At 38.0% G+C, this 21,634-nt stretch overlaps 1 protein-coding gene across 18 annotated transcripts in view; it reads left to right on the top strand.

The window, feature by feature from the left end:
• RPGR (retinitis pigmentosa GTPase regulator) overlaps positions 1–21,634 on the top strand; it is a 58,659-nt gene that overhangs the window by 29,395 nt on the left and 7,630 nt on the right. For 8 of the 18 annotated variants that reach the window (XM_054472084.2, XM_063660677.1, XM_054472085.2 and 5 more), the window contains 5 exons: positions 949–1,117; positions 6,922–7,013; positions 7,397–7,462; positions 10,372–10,552; positions 11,167–11,318. In XM_054472084.2, coding sequence (XP_054328059.1) covers positions 949–1,117; positions 6,922–7,013; positions 7,397–7,462; positions 10,372–10,552; positions 11,167–11,318 — 660 coding nt within the window. Of the gene's footprint in view, positions 1–948; positions 1,118–6,921; positions 7,014–7,396; positions 7,463–10,371; positions 10,553–11,166; positions 21,631–21,634 lie in introns of those variants that run through there. The other 10 variants (XM_054472079.2, XM_054472081.2, XM_054472080.2 and 7 more) reach the window with 2 other exon arrangements.

Genomic DNA, 21,634 nt, shown 5'->3' with positions numbered 1-21,634 from the left:
TGAGAAAACAAAGGAATAAGGGCTTCAATTAGAGGAAATATTCTCTCCTAATTAAATTTAGAGATTTTCCTTCTGTGTTTTAAAATTATTGTTCCAATGGCATATATATATGTGTTGTTTTTTTTTTTTGAGACAGAGTCTCACTCTGTTGCCCAGGCTGGGGTGCAGTGGCTCAATCTTGGCTCACTGCAACCTCCACCTCCTGGGTTCAAGCCATTCTCCTGCCTCAGCCTCCCAAGTAGCTGGGACTACAGGCGTGCACCACCATGCCTGGCTAATTTTTTTTGTATTTTTAGGAGAGACGGGGTTTCACCATGCTGGCCAGGCTGGTCTCGAACTCCTGACCTCAAGTGATCCACCAGCCTCAGCCTCCCAACGTGCTGGGATGACAGGCGTGAGCCACCAAGCCCGGCCCCAATGACATACATGTTTTTTTAAAGTAAATGGCAAATAATTTTTGAAGGTGACATTCCTGTTTTGAAAATTACTATAAGTTTCAAAACATGTTTTTTTGAAGGTTCATAGCAGTTTTATTTGTAATAGCCAATATATTTCTTTTGAAGTAAAAAGGTTAAATCTGGTGTTTTATTATGAAAAAGCATATATGGAAAAGTTGAGAAATACCCCATCAGTGTTTTGTAGTTGTTGTTAATTTACATCTCCTAAGTAATTTTTTGTTTCTTAGGGAGTATAGAGAAAATGCACACAGTTTTCCCCCGCCATGTGAAAAATAAAGCTTCCAAATTGAAATTTAGAGCAACTAAGATACAGAGACAACAGAGCAAAATGTTTTTGAGCCTTTGGGGATTATTAAGAAGTAAATGTTGTGGAGTGTTGGCATACTTTGAACTCTTTCTCTTAAATATTTTAGCAACTTTTAGGAAAGTTTATATCAATATTAAATATATAAAATCATGAAATAGTTTGTTTAACCTGCTTATTTTAAAGGAGAAGTCTCCAGATTCTTTTTCTATGAAGAGAACACTACCTCCAATAGAAGGGACTCTTGGCCTTTCTGCTTGTTTTCCCCCCAGTTCAGTCTTTCCACGATGTTCTGAGAGTAAACTCCAAGAGAGTGTCTTATCTGAACAGGACCTCATGCAGCCAGAGGAACCAGGTAACATTTGCTACTCTGTCTGCTCTCAGGATAAATGTGCCTTTTATTCCTGTTGTTTTTATGTTTATCTTAAGATGTTTTCTCCAGTTATTTAAATTGTTCTCTCCCTGGTTAGAGCCTAACATCCCTCATTTGAACTCAAATCGGGGAATATCCTTACAAATAGAAAGCACCATCAGTGCTCCTAAGACTGCCATGTAACCACAGCAGCATATCTTTATAGAGCAGTGGATAACAGTCATAGTACCTTCCTTAACTTTATCCCCTTTAAACCCTGAAACTACTTGATGAACTTAGGAGGCAGTTATAGTCCTCATTTTAGAGATGAGAAAAGCAAGGCTTGAAGAGATCAAGTGACTTGCCCAAGGTCACTCAGCTTATAAATGAAGTGGTCAGAATTTGAATACAGGTCTTCTGGATCTATGTGAAATTCTGTATTTAGGCAGTATAACATAGTGGTTAAGAGCATGGAATATGGAGTTAAACTGGGGTCAAAAGCCAGTTTTGACATTTACTAGCTGTGTGACTGACTTTGGGAAAGTTACTTAACCTCTCTAAGCCTCAGTTTCCTTGTCTTTGAAATGTATTTAATAATACTGACTTCAGAGAGTGATTGTGAGGATTCAGTGAGATCAGGCATATAAAATAATTAGCATTGAGCCCAGCACCTCTAGAAACACCTCAGTAAATGTTGTTATGATTAATATTAATACCTTTACGTCACTACCTATTGATACAGATTTCATGTTTTAATTTGTAATCCCAGCTCTTTCACTATCTATGCCTATTCTAAGTAATTTTCTTTAGAGATATTTGTGTATCTTAGGAGTGTCTGTATGTTACTGCAGGACATCTAGAGAGGGAATATTCTCTTAATTAAATTTAGGGATTCTCCTGTGTTTTAAAATTATTGTTCCAATGACATATATTTTTTAAAGTAAATGGCAAATAATTTTCTTTTTTTTTGAGATGGAGTCTCGCTTTGTTGCCCAAGCTGGAGTGCAGTGGCGCAATGTGGACTCACTGCAAGCTCCGCCTCCTGGGTTCAAGCCATTCTCCTGCCTCAGTCTCCTGAGTAGCTGGGACTACAGGCGCCCGCCACCATGCCCGGCTAATTTTTTGTATTTTTTTTAGTAGACATGGAGTTTCACCATGTTAGCCAGGATGGTCTCGATCTCCTGACCTTGTGATCCGTCCACCTCAGCCTCCCAAAGTGCTGGGATTACAGGCGTGGGCCACCACGCCTGGCCAATAGCAAATAATTTTTGAAGGAGACATTCCTTTTCTGAAAATTACTGTAAGTTTCAAAACATATTTCTTTTTTTGAAGGTTCATAGCAGTTTTATTTGTAATAGCCAACATATTTCTCTATTTGATAGGGGTAGGACAAGAAACCAGGACCAGGAGATCAGAAAGTAAGCAGTAGATTTGAAATTAAGAAGATAAACCTGTCATCAGGGACTAAGAATCAGGGACTAGGAACAGATAATTTGTGTATCTTTGAGATCAGGAAGCTAGGCAAAGGGTTGAGGTAATAAAGGATTGGGAACTCAGGTAAGAATTGTGGGCCATGGGAATGGGATATTATATATAACTAGGACCTTGATAATGAGCTGATTTCTTGCATCTGACCCACAACTTTTGTATGTTTTCTTTTGAAATAAGAATCAGTGTCTAATGGTACTCTTCAGCCCTGGACATGGAAAAAGTAGTAGATTCTGACAAGCAGTATGTAGTGTGTACAAGGAAAAAAGACATTTATGGTTTAGGGACAATTGTTTCTCAGTCCCAGAGATTTGAATGTGAAAATATGCATGATTTTGTAGCTAGATCAAAAGGAAATGCTATCTCTTGTCTTTTTGTGACTGCTAACACTCTGCTAAGAAAACATATTTTGAAAGTTGTATCTAACATATACTTTAACTTTTTCTAACTCATTCACAGACTTCAATCTTTATAATGGAGGAAAGTGGATCAGGATATGTCTTACTAAGGAGGTGTCATTTAAGCTAAAGGATAAGAAAGAGATGGCTACACAGGGAGACTAGATGTATTTCAGGCAAAGAAAATAATATAGGCAAAGGTTTGGAGGCAGTTAAGAAGAAAAAGACAAGCAGTGGGGCTAGAAAGTGAGGGAAAGGCTAAGATAAAGCAGTATTGGAGAATGAGATGGTGAAAAATTATTTATGGTTTTATAGGCCATGAGAGACCTACTTGATATGAATGTTTTTCTTAAGTGCAATAGAAAGTCATTAAAAGATTTTAAGCAGTAGACTGATGTGTTCCAATCCTATTTCCACTTTAAGATGATTATGATCACTTCTACCTCCATATAGATTATACAGAGGCCAGACTAGAAATAGGAAGAATACTTGTGAGCCGTTTGCAAGAGATGATAGTGTATGGACCAAGGTGTTTGCAGTGGAGATGGAGAAAAGAAAAAGAAAAGAGGGAAGATGTGACATACATTATAGACATAAAAACCAACCAGATTTGTTAAACTTATTAATGCACCACACATAGGTGTGAATTAAAGTGAGGAATCAAGGATGATTCCTAAGCAAGAGGAAGCTTGACACGTTTGAGGAAGAAATTTAAGAACTAAGCCTCAAACTAAGAACACGTTTGAGGAAGAAATTTGAGATCTGTGAGGCATCCAAGTAGAAATATCAAGCTGATTGTTGAAACACAAGCCTAAAGTTTAGAAGAGAGCCCTGGACTAGAAATATAAATTTGGAAGCCATCAACATAGGGATAGTATTTAAAAGAGATGGGCATGGTAACTTATGCCTATAATCCCAGTATTTTGAGAGGCTGAGGTAGGAGGATTGCTTGAAGCCAGGAGTTTGACACCAGCCTGGGCAACACAGCAAGACCCCCTCTCTCTATTTAAAATAATAATAAAATCCATGGATGTTGGTGAAATCACCTGCTAGAGAGTAGAGTCAGAAGAGAAGAGGGCCCAGAATGTATCCCTAAGAACATCGAACATTTGAGGGGTAGAGAAGGAAGAGCCAGCAAAGAAGCCTTCCTCAGCTTTTTCAGCCAGTAAGGCAGGAGGTGGGAAATTAGGACAGCGTAGTGTCATGAATGCAAAGTACTGCTCAAAGATCAAGGAAAAATAGCTCAAAGAAGTATCCAATGGATTTGGTATAATGGAGTTTACTGGTGACCTCGACAAGAGCAGTTCTAGGGGAAGATCAGGGAAGAAGCCAGAGTGTTAAGAGTTGAGTTATGAATGGGGAATGAGGGATTGAAGAGGAGATAAGATGAGCAGATAATTCCTTTGTGTATTTGCTGATAAAGTGGAGCAGAGAAATGGTCTGGCAGCTAGAGGGGGATGTGGGCTCAGTAGAAAATATTGGAGCACATTTGTATGGTAATGAATGAGCCAGTAGTCCTGGAGAGAGAGAGAGCACAGAGGAGAGAAAGTATAACCAAAGTTGCAAAGCTCTTGCAAAGCAGGAGGGGCCGGCATAGAGAGTGGTCTTTCGTAACAGGAAAAACACATCCTACATTTTAACAGGCAAATGAGAAGTTGGGTACAAATATAGGTAGTTGTGTATGTTTGTTGGTGAGAAGATCAAGTGGATCAGATATGATCACTTCTGTTTTCTCAGTCAAATCTGAGGCAAGGCCATCAGCTTAAATAATCTGCTATGTATTTTCCAAACCTATATTCTCTGCCTTCTGCAGTCTATCCTGCATAACACTTTCCACATTGATCTTCCTCAGGTGCAATTCAGTTTCTATGTGCTCCAGTGAATTCCTAATATTTATGAAAATAAGTGTTAATTTTCCTATATAATTCCAAATTCTAGCTTGATCTCTCAGTAGTCTTTTCCTTACAATCTTTATTTGGTAATAGGTAGTATTATGGTAGTAATGTATTATGGTAGTCTACAAATAATGGCTCGTGGGCCAAATCTAGCTGGCCACCTGTTTTTATAAATAAAATTTTATTGGAACCCAGCCATACCCATTCCTTTATATATTGTCTGTGGCTGCTTTCTGCTACAATGTCATAGGTTAGTTAGGACAGAGAGCATATGGCCCAGGAGGCCTAAGATGTTTACTATATGGCCGTGTAGAGAAAAAGTTTGCTGACTCTTAATTTTGATCAGACTAATCTCCTCAGTCTTAGTGGAAAGAACAAGAGCTGTGGAGTCAGACACACCTAAGATTGACACTGGATACCAACAGTCACTGAAACTTAATTTCTTCATTTACTAAATGAGGATATAATACTTAACCTTCCTTGTTGTCATAGGGTCAATATAACATATATAAAAGCATATGTTTCTGGCACTTGGTAAGCCTTCAAGACAAGCTTCTTTCCTCTACTCATTTGCTCAGACTACTGTTCTGCTGCTTTATTAGGAATGGGCTTCATTGTCTTCCCCTTACACCTCCATCTCTGCCTCTCAGAATTCTACTCATCTTTCTATGAACCTCTGTAGTGAAACTTTTCCTGATTCCCAACATACGGATGTAATTTCTCATAGACAATAACTTCATTAAGAAATAGCAATTACAATTTTTTTAACAACAAACAACAAAATTGCAATTGCTAATACTTAATGAACTTATTAGTATATGTATATCAAAACATCTGTTTTATACCTTAAATATAGATGATAAAAAATAGAAAAGAATTAGCAATTACTTATGTTGCTATTCTGCATGTTACCACACATGGAATAAATACCAAATGGTTATTTGCTCATTCAATTCAGTGGATTTAAAGGGGATGGATCAGTGTGGACTGTCATTTTTTAGTGAAGACTTCATTAAGGAGCTACTTCCAAATGTATTGGTGATCAATGAGGGCATAGTGAGAAATTGAGAAAAATGTAAAGTCAAGTAGAACCTAGGACTTTTAATTATCTACTTTATGATGTAATAACCTTGCAGTTTTCTGTGAACGGTTCTAGGTGCTTATACTAGTTATCTGTTGCTACATTTAAAAAATGACCCTAAAACTTAGTAGGTTAAAACAAAAAGCATTTATTATTTCACACAGTTTCTGAGAGTCAGGAGTCCAGCAGCAGCTTAGCTGGGTGGTTCTGGCCCAGGTTCTTTCATAGGGTTGTAGTCACACTGTCAGATGGGGTTGCAGTCACACTGTCAGATGGGGCTGCAGTTATCTGAAGACTTGACTGAGGCTGGAAGATCCACTTCCAAGCTCATTCACATGGCCATTGGCAGGAGGCCTCACTTCCTTGAGATGCTCACAACATGGACTCCTACAGAGCAAGTGATTAGAGAGAAAGAGAGGGAGTGTAGCCGGGGGTGGAGGGGGAGAGAGAGAGAGCAAGAGAGCGACAGTGAGCACAAGTGCCCATACATGTATAATCAAAACAGAAGCTATAATGCGATCGCAATTACATCTGCTTTATTTTACTGGCTGTGCACATACGGACCAACCTGGTATAATGGGCAACGAAACTACACAAGAGTATGAACATCAGGAGGATGTAGGTCATTGGGGCCCTTCTTAGGACTAGCTATTACAGTGCTTGATACCTGGGTAGTTATTTATCCCAAGGGAATAGTATTTGCCTGTTCATGTGAATGAAACAATTGTAATCTAATTGGTGTCAACGTTTTTAAACTTTCACAAAGATTTTAAAACCTGTGTCACTGTGAATGAATTCTTTTCAATTTCCCTGACATGAGGTTAAAGGACTTTTAGTAAAATTATACCTACACTTTATATTATAGAATAATTTCTGTTTTCTGTCCAGTTGCCTTTCACTTTTCTGTTGAAATCTGGATTTCCTTTTTCCCATTTAATCATTCAGATTATTTGCTAGATGAAATGACCAAAGAAGCAGAGATAGATAATTCTTCAACCGTAGAAAGCCTTGGAGAAACTACTGATATCTTAAACATGGTAATGATTTCCTATCTATTTATCTAAATATGAGTTTGAATTTTAGTTCATTGTGTATGTGAATGTGTGTATACTTCCTATACTCTTATATGCATGAAAGCCTCTTTCTCGTTACTTACTTTGTTTATTTTTTAACCAACTATATTGAGGTATAATTCACATACAATAAAATTTGTTTTGATCCTCACATTATTAGTATGGCAATTGAGAGCGGATTCTATTACTATCTGAACTGTTTTCCCTTCATTTTTATATATATATATATATATATGTATATATATAAATATATATAATTGAAAATATACTATATATTTGTACTATATACAAATATATAGTATATATACTGTATTCTTTTTATAATATATATTTTTTATTTATTTCAGACACACGTCATGAGCCTGAATTCCAATGAAAAGTCATTAAAATTATCACCAGTTCAGAAACAAAAGGTATAATATGGAGATTTATTTTCATTATTCTTGGTGAGAGCAGTTTAAGTTAATTTTTTAGATGGTTTTTAGAAAGAACACAAGAAACGTAAGCATTTACTTACTTTAGAATTTAAAAGACAGAGGGATACAATGTAGATAACCTCCATTTTGCCTTGTTCTGATGGTATGTATTTTCTGTAAAGAAACATGAGTGGAAGCATTTTATTGCTGAAATTTGCTCTTTGGGATCACTAACAAGTTATGATAGCCATACTTTTCCTTCTGTCAAGCCATAGGTTATGATTGCAGTTCTTATGTATAGGAAAAGACTACCATTTATTGATAGAGTGGCTCTCTGACTTTGGTTGAGTATGACTTTGAATTAATTACCATGCTGACTTTACTGAATGATATTAATATCTTTTTTAGTTTTAAAATTTTGTGATTTTAGTGAAAATCTTTGATAACCTTTTCCAATATTTGGTTGGGCTTTAATTTATCAAGAAATTGATAGCATAAAAATAAGATTAAACATTTGGAAATTAGAGACTGTTCATGGGTAGGAAAGAGAGACTTTTAATGAATAACAAATTGCAAAAGAAGGGAATAGGCTGTGGTTTTCACAGCCATAGAGAGATAAAGGCCTGCCCTGAAATCCTTTGCTTTTCCTGGCTTTAAGGACTAGTGCGATGAATGAATGAGGGATTAGAGGATTAGGAAAGTAAATTGGAGAAATGTAAATTGAGGGAAGAAGTCTATAAAAAATATTTAATTTCTATTTATAGTGTCTTTGACATGTTTTCAAGTTTAAAACTCTTAAAATTGAAGTCACTGAAGTGCAAGAGAATCATGCTAAATTGTTAAAATTTAGAGCTAGTCCTCATTCATTCTATCTATAGTACTGAAAGGCATGGTGAATAACAGCATTCCTTTGAATATGGGAGAGCTGTTCGAACACAGTTGTAGAAGCTCAATGAATATTGACTGAGTTTTGACTGACTATACTTCCAAGCAGACACCTTTCTTGTGTCTTTCCTTCCTCTTCCCTTAGACTCCAGGCTCTCCCTCTTCTGGGCTGCTTTATTGTGCTAGGGAAAGAAAGGCATCTGCCTTCAGAAATCAGTTCTGGCAACTGGGCCTTCCTCTCTTAGGGCTCTTAAAAGAATCATGACTTTTTAAAGAGCAATACCAAGAACAGCCAGAAACGGAAAGCAATTCCTTTTAAGCTGACATATATTTTATACTTTCTATAGTCTTTTTAAGTTTAGGCCCTACCAGGCCTACTTTAGTAAATGAGAAAAGATTTATTGTACTATTTCTGTGTATTAACTTGTTAATTTTTAACTTGTCATGTTTTAATAATTTCTTTGGCACAATAGGAACCTCTTCCTAGGCCTAACTCATCACAATTTATAAAATTTGAATTAGTGAGGTTTTACTATCCAGAGACCCAAATTCATTAGATATTTGCTTCCATTAGCTTGTTTGTAGAATTTAGATCAACAATTTGGTTTTGCCTTATTTTGTCCAGCAGGAAATTAATTTTATATTGTTAATGTATTATTCAAATGTCAGTGTTTGATTTCATAGTTTTTATACAAATCTTGCATTTTACACTTAATATTCTTTCCTCTTAGTGTTCTTTCATTTATAGAAATTATTATAATTAATATGATCAATACAAGGAAGAAGGTCAAAAATTTGAAAACTCATGAAGATTTTGTTTAGAAAAGAAAAATATATTCATTATTATTTAGTTTATAGATAAAAAACATTTCATGTGCAGTTTCTTCAGTTCTAGGAGTGGACCATTCATTTTTTTCAAATTTTACATTTTTATTTATTTTGTGAATTTTGTGGATTCAAAAGACAAATTGAAAATTAGGCCAGGCATGGTGGCTCATGCCTGTAATCCCAGCACTTTGGGCGGCCAAGATGGGCAGATCACTTGAGGTCAGGAGTTCGAGACCAGCCTGGCCATCATGGTGAAACCTCATCTCTACTAAAAATACAAAAGTTAGCCGGATGTGGTGGCATGCACCCATAGTCCCAGCTACTCAGGAGCCCGAGGTGAGAGAATCGCTGGAACCTAGGAGACAGAGGCTGCAGTGAGCTGAGATCATGCCACTGAGCTCCAGCCTAGGTGACAGAATGAAACTCCGTCTCAAGAAAAAAAAAAATTGAAAATTAAAGATGATCGGGAAAGTGGGAAAAATATACTAAGCTGTACTATGTACAAGAAAAGTGTACATTTTTTACTTTGAGATGGAATTTCACTCTTGTTGCCCAGCCTGGAGTGCAGTGGCACAATCTTGGCTCACTGCAACCTCTGCCTCCCGGGTTCAAGCAATTCTCCTGCCTCAGCCTCCCGAGTAGCTGGGATTACAGGCATGTGCCACCACTCCTGGCTAATTTTTGTACTTTTAGTAGAGACGGGTTTTCACCATGTTGGCCAGTCTAGTCTTGAACTCCTGACCTCAGGTGATCCACCCGCCTCGGCCTCTTAAAGTACTGGGATTACAGGTGTGAGCCACTGTGCCAGGCCAAGAAGTGTACATTTTTAAATAGCATCTTGCAAAATTAATCTCGAAGTTTTATGTAAGGATTGATTTGGATTGAGAAGAGAGGCAGAGAATAAATATTGATGGTATTGTGGTTAATGGCAAAATTAAGGCAGGTAGTTAAGAATCGAAAATTAAACACAGATACATGTTACTAAATCAAAATTAGATGTATCACAGACTAGAGAGTGGCACAAATGATCCTTAAAGAAAACAAAACTTCAGCAAAATATCTGGTAAAACTTGCTATTTTGATTCTCCTAAACTTAAAAAAATGTAAAATCTTGGCAGTATTTAAACTAGATAAGTTGTCATTGTCAACTAATAGTAGTATGACATATGATAATTACTTCAAAAAATTTACAGAAACAACAAACAATTGGGGAACTGACGCAGGATACAGCTCTTACTGAGAACGATGATAGTGATGAATATGAAGAAGTGTCAGAAATGAAAGAAAGGAAAGCATGTAAACAACATGTGTCACAAGGGATTTTCATGACGCAGCCAGCTACGACTATCGAAGCATTTTCAGATGAGGAAGTAGGTAATGACTCAGGCCAGGGGGGACCTCAGGCTGACACTGATGGAGAGGGTTTACAAAAAGAGGTATTTAGACATGAAAATAATAATGGTGTTGATCAACTTGATGCTAAGGAAATAGAAAAGGAAAGTGGTGAAGGACACAGTCAGAAGGAATCAGAAGCAGAAGAAATAGACAGTGAGAAGGAAACTAAACTGGCAGAAATAGCAGGTATGAAGGATTTAAGAAAAAGGGAGAAGAGTACAAAAAATATGAGTCCTTTTTTGGCAACTTACCAGATAGAGGTGTGAATACTGAGAGTGAAGAAAATAAAGATTTTGTTAAGAAAAGGGAAAGTTGCAAGCAAGATGTGATCTTTGACAGTGAAAGAGAATCAGTGGAAAAGCCAGACAGTTACATGGAAGGTGCAAGTGAGAGTCAGCAGGGTATAGCTGATGGATTCCAGCAGCCTGAGGCAATAGAATTTAGTAGTGGAGAGAAAGAGGATGATGAAGTGGAAACTGACCAAAACATATGGTATGGCAGGAAATTGATTCAACAAGGAAATGAAAAAGAGACTAAACCCATAATATCCAAATCCATGGCAAAGTATGATTTTAAATGTGGTCGCTTGTCAGGGATCCCAGAGGAGAAGGAAGGAGCAGAGGATTCAAAAGGAAATGGAATAGAGGAGCAAGAGGTAGAAGCAAATGAGGAAAATGTGAAAGTGCATGGAGGAAGAAAGGAGGAAACAGAGATCCTATCAGATGACCTTACAGACAAAGCAGAGGTGAGTGAAGGCAAGGCAAAGTCAGTGGGAGGAGCAGAGGATGGGCCTGAAGGTAGAGGGGATGGAACCTGTGAGGAGGGTAGTTCAGGAGCAGAACACTGGCAAGGTGAGGAGAGAGAGGAGAAGGGGGAGAAAGACAAGGGTAGAGGAGAAATGGAGAGGCCAGGAGAGGGAGAGACGGAACTAGCAGAGAAGGAAGAATGGGAGAAGAGGGATGGGGAAGAGCAGGAGCAAAAGGAGAAGGAGCAAGGCCAACAGAAGGAAAGAAACCAAGAGACGGAGGAGGGAGAAGGGGAGGAGGTAGGGGAGGAGGAGCATGGAGAAGGAGAAGAGGAGGGAGACAGAGAAGAGGAAGAAGAGAAAGAGGAGGAGAAGGAGGGAGAAGGGAAAGAGGAAGGAGAAGGGGAAGAAGTGGAGGGAGAACGTGAAAAGGAGGAAGGAGAGAGGGAAAAGGAGGAAAGAGCGGGGAAGGAGGAGAAAGGAGAGGAGGAAGGAGACCAAGGAGAGGGGGAAGAGGAGGAAACAGAAGGGGGAGGGGAGGAAAAAGAGGAGGGAGGGGAAGTAGAGGAGGGGAAAGGAGAGGGGGAAGAGGAAGAGGAGGAAGGGGAGGGGGAAGAGGAAGAAGGAGAAGGGGAGGGGGAAGAGGAGGAAGGAGAAGGGAAAGGGGAGGAGGAAGGGGAGGAAGGAGAAGGGGAGGGGGAAGAGGAGGAAGGAGAAGGGGAGGGAGAAGAGGAGGAAAGAGAAGGGGAAGGGGAGGAGGAAGGAGAGGAAGGAGAAGGGGAGGAGGAAGGAGAGGAAGGAGAAGGGGAGGGGGAAGAGGAGGAAGGAGAAGGGGAAGGGGAGGGGGAAGAGGAGGAAGCAGAAGGGGAGGGAGAAGAGGAAGGAGAAGGGGAAGGGGAGGAAGGAGAAGGGGAAGTGGAGGGAGAAGAGGAGGAAGGAGAAGGGGAGGGAGAAGAGGAGGAAGGAGAAGGGGAGGGGGAAGAGGAGGAAGGAGAGGGGGAAGAGGAAGAAGGGGAGGAAGAAGGAGAGGGAGAAGAAGAAGGGGAGGGAGAAGGGGAGGAAGAAGAGGAAGAAGGGGAGGTGGAAGGGGAGGAAGGAGAGGGGGAAAGAGAGGAAGAGGAAGGAGAGGAGGAAGGAGAAGAAAGGGAAAAGGAGGGGGAAGGAGAAGAAAACAGGAGGAACAGAGAAGAGGAGGAGGAAGAAGAGGGGAAGTACCAGGAGACAGGTGAAGAAGAGAATGAAAGGCAGGAAAGGCAGGATGGAGAAGAGTACAAAAAAGTGAGCAAAATAAAAGGATCTGTGAAATATGGCAAACATAAAACATATCAAAAAAAGTCAACTACTAACACACAGGGAAATGGGAAAGAGCAGAGGTCCGAAATGCCAGTCCAGTCGAAGCAACTTTTAGAAAACGGGCCATCAGGTTCCAAAAAGTTCTGGAATAATGTATTACCACATTATTTGGAATTGAAGTAACAAACCTTAAATGTGACCCGATTATGGCCAGTCAGACAATTTAAATGCCTTGCATATAACAGACACTCATTACATGTTATTAAATTGATTTTATGTCAATTATTTGATGTGTAGTAAAAAAAAGCAACTGATGCAGCTGTGTTAAGGAGCCAAAGACAACAGGAGGCACTGGTAAATTTTGGCCTCTCTCAAACTAAAATTTTCGTGTATTTCCCACCCAAATTATAAAACCATAACTAGAAAATATTAAAAGGTCATATCAGATTATTAACATTATATATTCATTAAAGGCAGCTTTAGGAAATAGGAATGTACTACAAGAATGTTTTGTTTGTGTATACAAATCATTCCATTTTTAAATGGCACAGATGCTTAAGGGCTATAAAAACTTCTAATTTCTTATAAATATGTTAGTACTTTTTTTAAGTTAGTGATTACAGTTTACCTACTGTATAGAATAATTTTCCAATAATGGATGGTATTCTAAAACTCAATTGAGGCATTCACATTTTAAAGAAAGTATTGTCTTTTACCTTTTATGTGTTCTTTTTGCAAAAATCTACAAAGTGACAGCTGTGTTCAGAGCTTAGATCCCAAAAACGTGATCTCTTTTAGTTACTATCTGGGCAGATGGTAGTATATCTAATGAAATGGTGATTAATTTAAATGTATAATCTGGAAATATGTAAAACTTGAAGTATTTTTGTCCAGGCAAAGCTACTCATTGGGCCTCAGTTTCTTCATCTCTAAAATGGAGTGGATGAGATGATGTGATAACTGTAGTCCCTTCTAACTCTTCATTCTCACAGATTTCACTCTCACAGATTCACTCTATCGTTCTCACAGATTCTTTCTTACAGATTCATTCTCACAGATTCACTCTATCATTATTGTTATTCGTGTAAGAAACGTTTTAGGGAGAAAAATTACACTATAAAATTAATTTAGTTTTCTATACAGTTGTTTTCTTTACTCTTGAAAAGTTATGACAGCTTTAACGTCTCTTGTCTTCTGTAATTTTTTATTTCTAAACTCCTATCATTTCCAAGCTTTAACTGTACTTTATCAGAGCCTTCATTTCCAGTATGTGTTATGTGCCCTCAATGTATTCATTGACTGTTCTGTAATTTCAGTTTGTCTGTTCCTTGTCAGAATGTTTCAAGTAAAATAAAAAATTAAATGTATGTAGTCAGAAATTCTTTGTGAAAAGATAAACTGTCTAGTATTAGATACTGAATTTTAGAGAGGCTAGATTTCCACTAGAGTAATTTCAATTGTCCCTTAAAATTTTCCATGTACATAATGCAGCTAATTTATCTGATAGTTTATTTGTGGCTCCTTTTTCAACTGATTTCCTTTCATAGTCCCTTTTATATCCTGGACATGAGAGATTTCTTATACTTAGTTTTATTAAGGAGGATTTTGATGAGAAACTTCCTGTGAATTTTGTGTAGTTGAGTTCTTTGCACATTTGATTCTCTGAGTGAGAAAGAATATAAGGAAAAAGTCTAGAATCGTATGAAGTAAAGGATTTCCTAGGAGCAATTATAAATTTTGCCTTAGCTGCAAGGATCTCTGGCAGCTTCCCCTAACTAACCAAATGTACCGATTTGGCATTGCAGTGCTTTACCAAATTCGACCACATTCATTAAGGGATAGTAGAAAAGAATTAATACTATGATAAAAATATATGTGCCGAACATGATTATTTAAAAAGTAGATTTAAAATGATTAAGATGGATGACACAGAATTCATAAAGAAAAAAACCTCCAGGGAAATGAGAAACTCTTAAACTCAAGTTATTAATGTAATAGCTATGGGCATTCATCTTCTACTGAAGAGATAATCAGCCAGTAATACTGAAACAACGTTCTAAAATACGCCCATCTCAGTATTAAACCTGGTCTATATGTCCACGTTTAAATAGCATTTCTTCACATTTCCCTGGCCAAAAACATTTTGTGCTCTTTAGAAGTGGTAGTTCATGCAAGCATTGTCTTCTAGTGGAGAACACTGGCCTCCCTAGTCGCTTTGAGACCAAAGCCCTTCTTCTGGTTTTGTACTTTTGAGCTGTCTGAACTTGGGCTAGTCTCTTAGCTTTGCAGTCCTCAGTTTCTTCATCTGGAAAATTATAGAATGAGAATGAGTGACCTAAGGGATTCTATAGGAACAGCAGTTGTTCATTACCAGCTAGAGCTCTGTCACACCCAGATTTTCTGCAATTCCTTTTTCCTCAGTAAAAAATCTTAAGTCTCGTCACCAAAGTGACCCCACATTCAAACTAACTAGTAGTTATACTAAAGTAAACAGTTATCCTAAACTAATAAGCACACACTAACTTTCTGTGCCCACTGTTGGGCGAACATTTATTTAATCACATGTGGCAGGTCTAGTACCCTCAAAAAGTTTATGGAGAGGAGTGTATTGTGGGTTAGGGGTGGGTTGGGGTACAAAAGACCCAGGTCTAGCCAGGCTTTCATCGACAGAAGTGATTTACATGTTTGTAAATTTTATATATCTTAGGAGAAAAAAAAGGAAGCTTAAGAATGAGACCACTTTGTCCCTCATGAATTAACACTTGGTTACATAGATTAAAATAACTGGTTCCTTCTTTATTGTTCCCATCTGCTGGTTGTTCAGGCTTTTATAGTGGTTTATTACTGATCATTATTGAGGGAAGTGTGAGTAGTATATATAGAATCCATTGAGTTACATTTCCTAATGAGGACTCTGGCTGAAAAAGACTTTAAGGTAAGCTGCAAAGGATTACCTACCACAGAAACTGCTGCTGCTGCTGCTGCTGCTGCGGAACAGCAGCAGTCAAGGTGAGTGCAACTGAAATGTCTTCTATTATTTCACTATAGAGAAACTTGCTATACACTTACATAGCAAAAATAAAATGTGACCATGGAAGAAGGAAAGGCCAAGCTTTTCTTGTTTCTGACCTGGAGAACTGAGTAGAAAGAGTGCTATTCAGCAAGATCGAGAATAAGGGAGCAGAAGCAGGTTTGGGAGACAGTTTTTTACTGTTGATTTTAGATTGTCTGTAGGAGATGTTCAGGAGGCAGATACATGTATGGATCTGGAGCTCACGGAGATAGCTGAGTATCGCCAGCTTATAGATGTAGTTAAAACTGGATTTGACTGAAAGGAAGTGTTCCTAGTGTGAATGGAGGAGAGTTGAAGACAGAATTCAGAGAAATGTCAGTAGGTAAGGGAGAGGTTGAGAAAGTGAAGTCTGAGGAGGTGTGGGAGCATACTTACTAGGAAAGAGAGATACCACCCAAGCCAAAGAAGGGGTTTCAGAGAGGAAGGAGTGGTAGTAGCTGCAGAGAGAGCTTCTAGGAGTCAGCCTAGTAGAGGGGCAGGGGCAGAACCCACATTGCCAGGAAAGAATGAGCTCCAGGAAATCTGCTCTGCAGAGGAATAGAATCAGAACTGTGAAAATTAAATATCAGATATAGATATTTAATTTTTAAAATATTTAATTTTTTAAGCATATTTCTCAATTTAGGAAAGGAGATGTGTACTCCAGAGACTTTGGTTCTCTGGGGAAAAGATGATAAATTTTGTTCATAATTAATATATACATAAGAATAGAGTGTTATTGATGTGAGCTTATGAACCAAAAGAAAAATCTGCAGTGCTTTAAACATTAGTGAGGCAGAGAAAAAAAACATCTGTGAGAACAGCCATTATTATCCTCAAATTAAATGGGCAGGTTTGGAAACAAACATGGGCTCCAAAGTCCAGTAGAACTGAGTTAAAATCCCAGCCCTCCACTGATTAGCTCTGTGGACACCTAGAAAAGTGGTGGTGGTGGTGGTGGTGGTGGTGGTTGTTATTTGACCTTTCTGAGTCTTATTTCCCTCATTTGATAAAGGAAGGGACTTTTGATGATTAAATTACCTAACATGAAACATAGGCACTCAGCAAATGGTAACCTGTATCATTCTAATTATACTCTGTGATCACACCAAGGTAGGTGCAAAGCTACACTCATGAATCTCCAGGTCACTGACTGATGTGCGTGAGTTTAGTCCTGTGAACCTGACTTTTGTTTAAATGTAACATAATAGCAAAATATAAATTGGCTAATAGAAATAGATCTGTGGGAATAAAGTAGATTGCAATAATGATCATGCTTAAGTATAAGGTGGAGTGAAACTATTACACACCATACATTAGTCAATAAATGCCCCTAAATATTTAAAGTGTGTTGAAACACTGATCACACTCGTGTGGTTAGCCTAAAATTTAGGTGTATTTTCTGTCACTGAACACTTCCCTCTGTGTCCTAACCTTGTTATCAAAATAAATAAAAATAATTAGCACATAAGGTATAGTCGTGGATCATGCATTTGTTTATGGACAACAAGAAAATCTTCTAAGGAAAAAGAGAAATAGTAAAGAATAAATCTGAAAATGAGAATAAAAATGCTCGCCAGCAAGATACTCTGAACATTTATTTGTGTAGGCCTGCCTATCAGAGTCAAAACTGGAATGTATTCAGTGGTGAGAATACAGGATTAGGAATGACATAAGGGAGTGGTGCCTAGAAAGAAGGAAGAGTTTAAGAGATTATAAAGTAGTATTATCACCCAAGAATTTGGAGATCACAACTGGCAGCCCATGGGTGCAATCTGGCCTGCAGACTTATTTTGTTTGGTGCAGTTATTATTATTATTTTTAATCATATTGGTTGCCAACATTGAAATGTCAGGAGATTTTACATTTAAAAAATGTTTCTCAGCCAGGCATGGTGGCTCACACTTGTAATCCCAGAACTTTGGGAGGCTGAGGCCGGAGGATTGCTTGAGGCCAGGAGTTCAAGACCAGCCTGGGCAAGATGATAAAAACCTGTCTCTATAAAAAAATTGAAACATTAGTTAGGCATGGTGGCGTGCGCCCTGTAGTCCCAGCTACTCAGGAGGCTGAGGTGGGAAGATCGCTTGAGCCCCGAAGGTCAAGGCTGTAGTGAGCTGTGATTGTGCCACTGCACTCTAGCTTGAGTGACAGAGTGAGGCCCTGTCTCAAATAATAATAATGTTTCTTGGACTTTTGGAAAGCCTGGGTCTGGGAGCATCACACTCTGTGGCAACATTGACCTGAAGCTGAGCTGAGGCTGGCACCCCTCTCCCCAGTTCCCATGTCTCCTTCCCTCACTGGCCTAGATGCTAGGCTCCTGGCTCACAATGAAAGGATGTATAGAGGACACAAAAATAAGTGGACGTTTTAAATGAACTACTTTCCAGTGATAAGATCTGGGACATTATGGGAAAAAAATGTCCAAACTTACTGTTTTTCGACAGTCCTCAATGCACACTAAGAATTCTATCTTACTTGTTATGGAGGGGCCTCTACAAAATTATTTATACTTATATGCAAATATATAGTATTTGCTCATATGTTATTTTTCTCTGTAAATAATCTTTTTAATCTTTACACAAACCCTCTGAGGTAGGTATTGCTAATGTTATTTTTCCATTTTACAGGTAGACTATAAAATACATTCACTGGGTACCATGCTCAGGCCATGAGTGATTAGATTAAGGCTTGGAAAGCAGTGCTTAGGGCTTTGTATTTAATGCCCTTCCCACCCCATACTGCTGCTTCCATGATTTTCAGTGTAGTTAAAACATGAACTTATATGTTAACTTTTCCTGTCCTAAAAAAAAAAAAAAAAAAAAAAAAAAACTTGAAATTTTGATTTTTCTACCTGATATAACTTAAATACAAAGTTTTATGCTATATTAACCTATCTGGGAAACATTTTCTACCCTATATGACATTGAAGCATGTCAGAAATTCTGAATTATAGCACAAAATTTTATACTTTATAGTTCTGGTTTGTTTTATTACTTTTAAAAAACTGTAATACCCACAGACAAAAGTGCCTATCTCATACATGTGTTGCTCAATATATTTTTCACAAAGTGAATACACCCATCACAAACTGATCAGCATCCAAATCAAGGAAAAACACAGTACCAGCTCCCTCAGAAGCTTCACTTTAACCCCTTTCAGTCATTTCCCACTCCCAGCCTCACCCCCCAGCCCCCATCCCAGCAATCTCTCCTTCTTAAAGCATGCAATGTAATTGTGTTCTTAAGTAAACGGAAACCTCAGTAGGAACCTTTGCTCTCTTGATCTGTTCCTTAAGAAATATGAAAAGTGTTGCCTTGGGCCAGACCAGAGTCTGCACCTGACTGTGCCATGCCTGACCAATGAAACAAAGGGTCCTTTTGTGAGAGGTCAGGCCCATTCACTTCTTTACCGTGATCCTAATGCAAGACACAGACATATACTGACCATTTCAGACTACCTGTTTACATCTTCTTATATGGTTCTAGTGCCAAGAATGTACTTAAACTTTACCCTTTCTTTTTGTAAAATGACAGTATTCTGCCAGTCACTTCCAAATTGTTTCAGTTTAAAAGGTAAGTGCTTTCTGTGACTTCAAGTAGTCGTCCAGATGTGTTTAGAATAATTTTAAATGTGCTTAGTCTGTGAGTGCTATGATGTGATTTCTAGTGAAAATGTCATTTTCTAATAGCTTTCTCAAATTTAGAAAATGATATAGTTCCAAAAGTTCTTCATTGTTATAGATTGCTTAAAGTTAATGAGTAAAATTGTAGTTTTTTATGAGTGCTTTACTTATTTCTAAAATAAGGTAAAACTCCCACGTGTCTTTTTACAATAGCATGATATTATCCTGTGGTTACATGAATACCTCAGTTAACAAGCCCAGTTGGAGTTGACCCAGGTGCTAGGTTAGCCAAGCTTCCCAAGTAATTGAGGATTATGCTGGGAACACAGTTTACTGATCCCTCCCTCTGTGAAAAGAGGGGCATAGTCTGAAATTCCTTGTCTCAGGAGCACTGTTCTTTTTAGTTAACCTTTTATTTATGTATATTTATGCAGACAACTATCAGTCATAAGTCTTAAATCTAGTAATCTTCCCATTCCCTTTCAAAGTGAAGTTGTTTCTGATAATTTTAGCTACCCATAATGTATACGTGGCTAGGCATGATACACAGTATAAGTCACTCAAAAGGGGAAATCAGGCTGGGCGTGGTGGCTCACGCCTGTAATCCTAGCACTTTGGGAGGCCGAGGCGGGAGGATCACCTGAAGTCAGGAGTTTGAGACCAGCCTGGCCAACATGGCGAAACCCCGTCTTTACTAAAAGTACAAAAATTAGCTGGGTGTGGTGGTGGATGCCTGTAATCCCAGCTACTCGGGAGGCTGAGGCAGGAGAGTCGCTTCAACCCGGGAGGTGGAGGTTGCAGTGAGCCAAGATTGTGCCACTGCACTCCAGCCTGGGTGACAGAGTGAGACCCTGTCTCAAACAAAAGCAAAAAACAGTTGGTTGGAATCATGCAGACAAAAACAAAGCTTAAAAGTAAATGATAACTACCTCATGTTAACCCTACCCAGTCTAATCAATCATCATTTGAAATAGCTGTCTGCCCTGGTACCATGTTCCTTTCTCCCACATTCCTCTCTTGCATACATTGCCTCATGACCTTGGATTAACCTAAATCTAGTTCTTCCTGAGTAACTTCTGAAACTCTTTTTAAAATCTCAAAGCTTTATTTACTTAGGGCTTCCTGTCCTCAGTGGGAATGCTATTAGGCCACGCCTTTGCAATTGGCCTGAGGATGACACTAATAATGTTTACTACTAAGGTGTACTGTATAAACATCCTCTTCCTAGCCTGGACTCTTGCATTTTATATTTTTACCAGAAGAAAGGTGAGTTAAATTTTAGAGGCATTGTTTTCCAACCACCTACTAAAGATTCTGTTGAGTATCAATCAGGCTTTATCCTTAGCCAAACAGCCACTAGAAAGCTGACCATCAAAAGCTAATTACGGTGTTGAAGGGGATATGGTCTGAAGCAAATATTGCCAAGGTGAACTTTGTACAAATGTTATTTGAAGGAGTAAATGGCACTGATAACTGCTTCACATATTTTAGAAGCAGTTATAATAAACTTAATTATAATAAGCTATAAATAAAGTTGTAATTTTAGTGAAGTGTGTAAATGAAAAGTATGGGGGGGAAATCTAATGAGAAACCTAATATCTTAATGACAATCAGAGTATTTCACCCAAAATTAGAAAGTTAAAAAAAAAAAAAAAGAAATCTCAGTGTAGAATAAAGGCTAAAACTAATATTTTCTGCCTATACTTAATAAGCATTCCATGATTTACTATCAGTCTATCAAATCCATAGACAGCCTCTTTTATCGTTTGGATTAGCTGGCCAGTAGCCAGATAGAACAAGTTCTGCCTCTGTTTGGTTTTCCTTCTGCTTTTAATAACCATGAGCAAACCATTTAAACTGTCTATGTTCTTTTATCTTTTTTCCTGGAATGTAAATAATTATACTTATCTTCCTCATGACTATCAGTGAATCGTACTTCTGAAGTGATTCTAAATCCCTATATTTTGGAAAATGAACATAATATATAGATATGATTATGTTATAATGCTACAGTAGACAGAAAGCTTTTTAAACTTTTCTCAAGGTTGAAAGCATTGTGAGACAACCAAGAAAGAGTATTTATTTTTTTTTCCATTGTAACCTTGCCATGGGTGCTAGTAAGAATTTTGGAAATCCTAGTCATTGAAATAAAGTGGCATGCGTAAAATCCTTGTTAATGTAGTAACTTGATATTCAGCATGGACTATGCAGTATTTTATTCTTTGACTTCAATATTTGAATTAATATTTTCATGGTTTTTTTAGATGACACAAATTATTTATGACAGCAATATCAAATCCCTCGTTTTTTAACAAGAAAATCTTACTCTTCTCTGATGGTCAATTTTGT

This window comes from Pongo pygmaeus, chromosome X, assembly GCF_028885625.2.
Source record: "Pongo pygmaeus isolate AG05252 chromosome X, NHGRI_mPonPyg2-v2.0_pri, whole genome shotgun sequence".
Classification (NCBI taxonomy): Eukaryota; Metazoa; Chordata; class Mammalia; order Primates; family Hominidae; genus Pongo; species Pongo pygmaeus.
The sequence above is the reverse complement of the archived record's forward strand: the minus strand, read 5'-3'. Positions and strand labels throughout refer to the sequence as shown.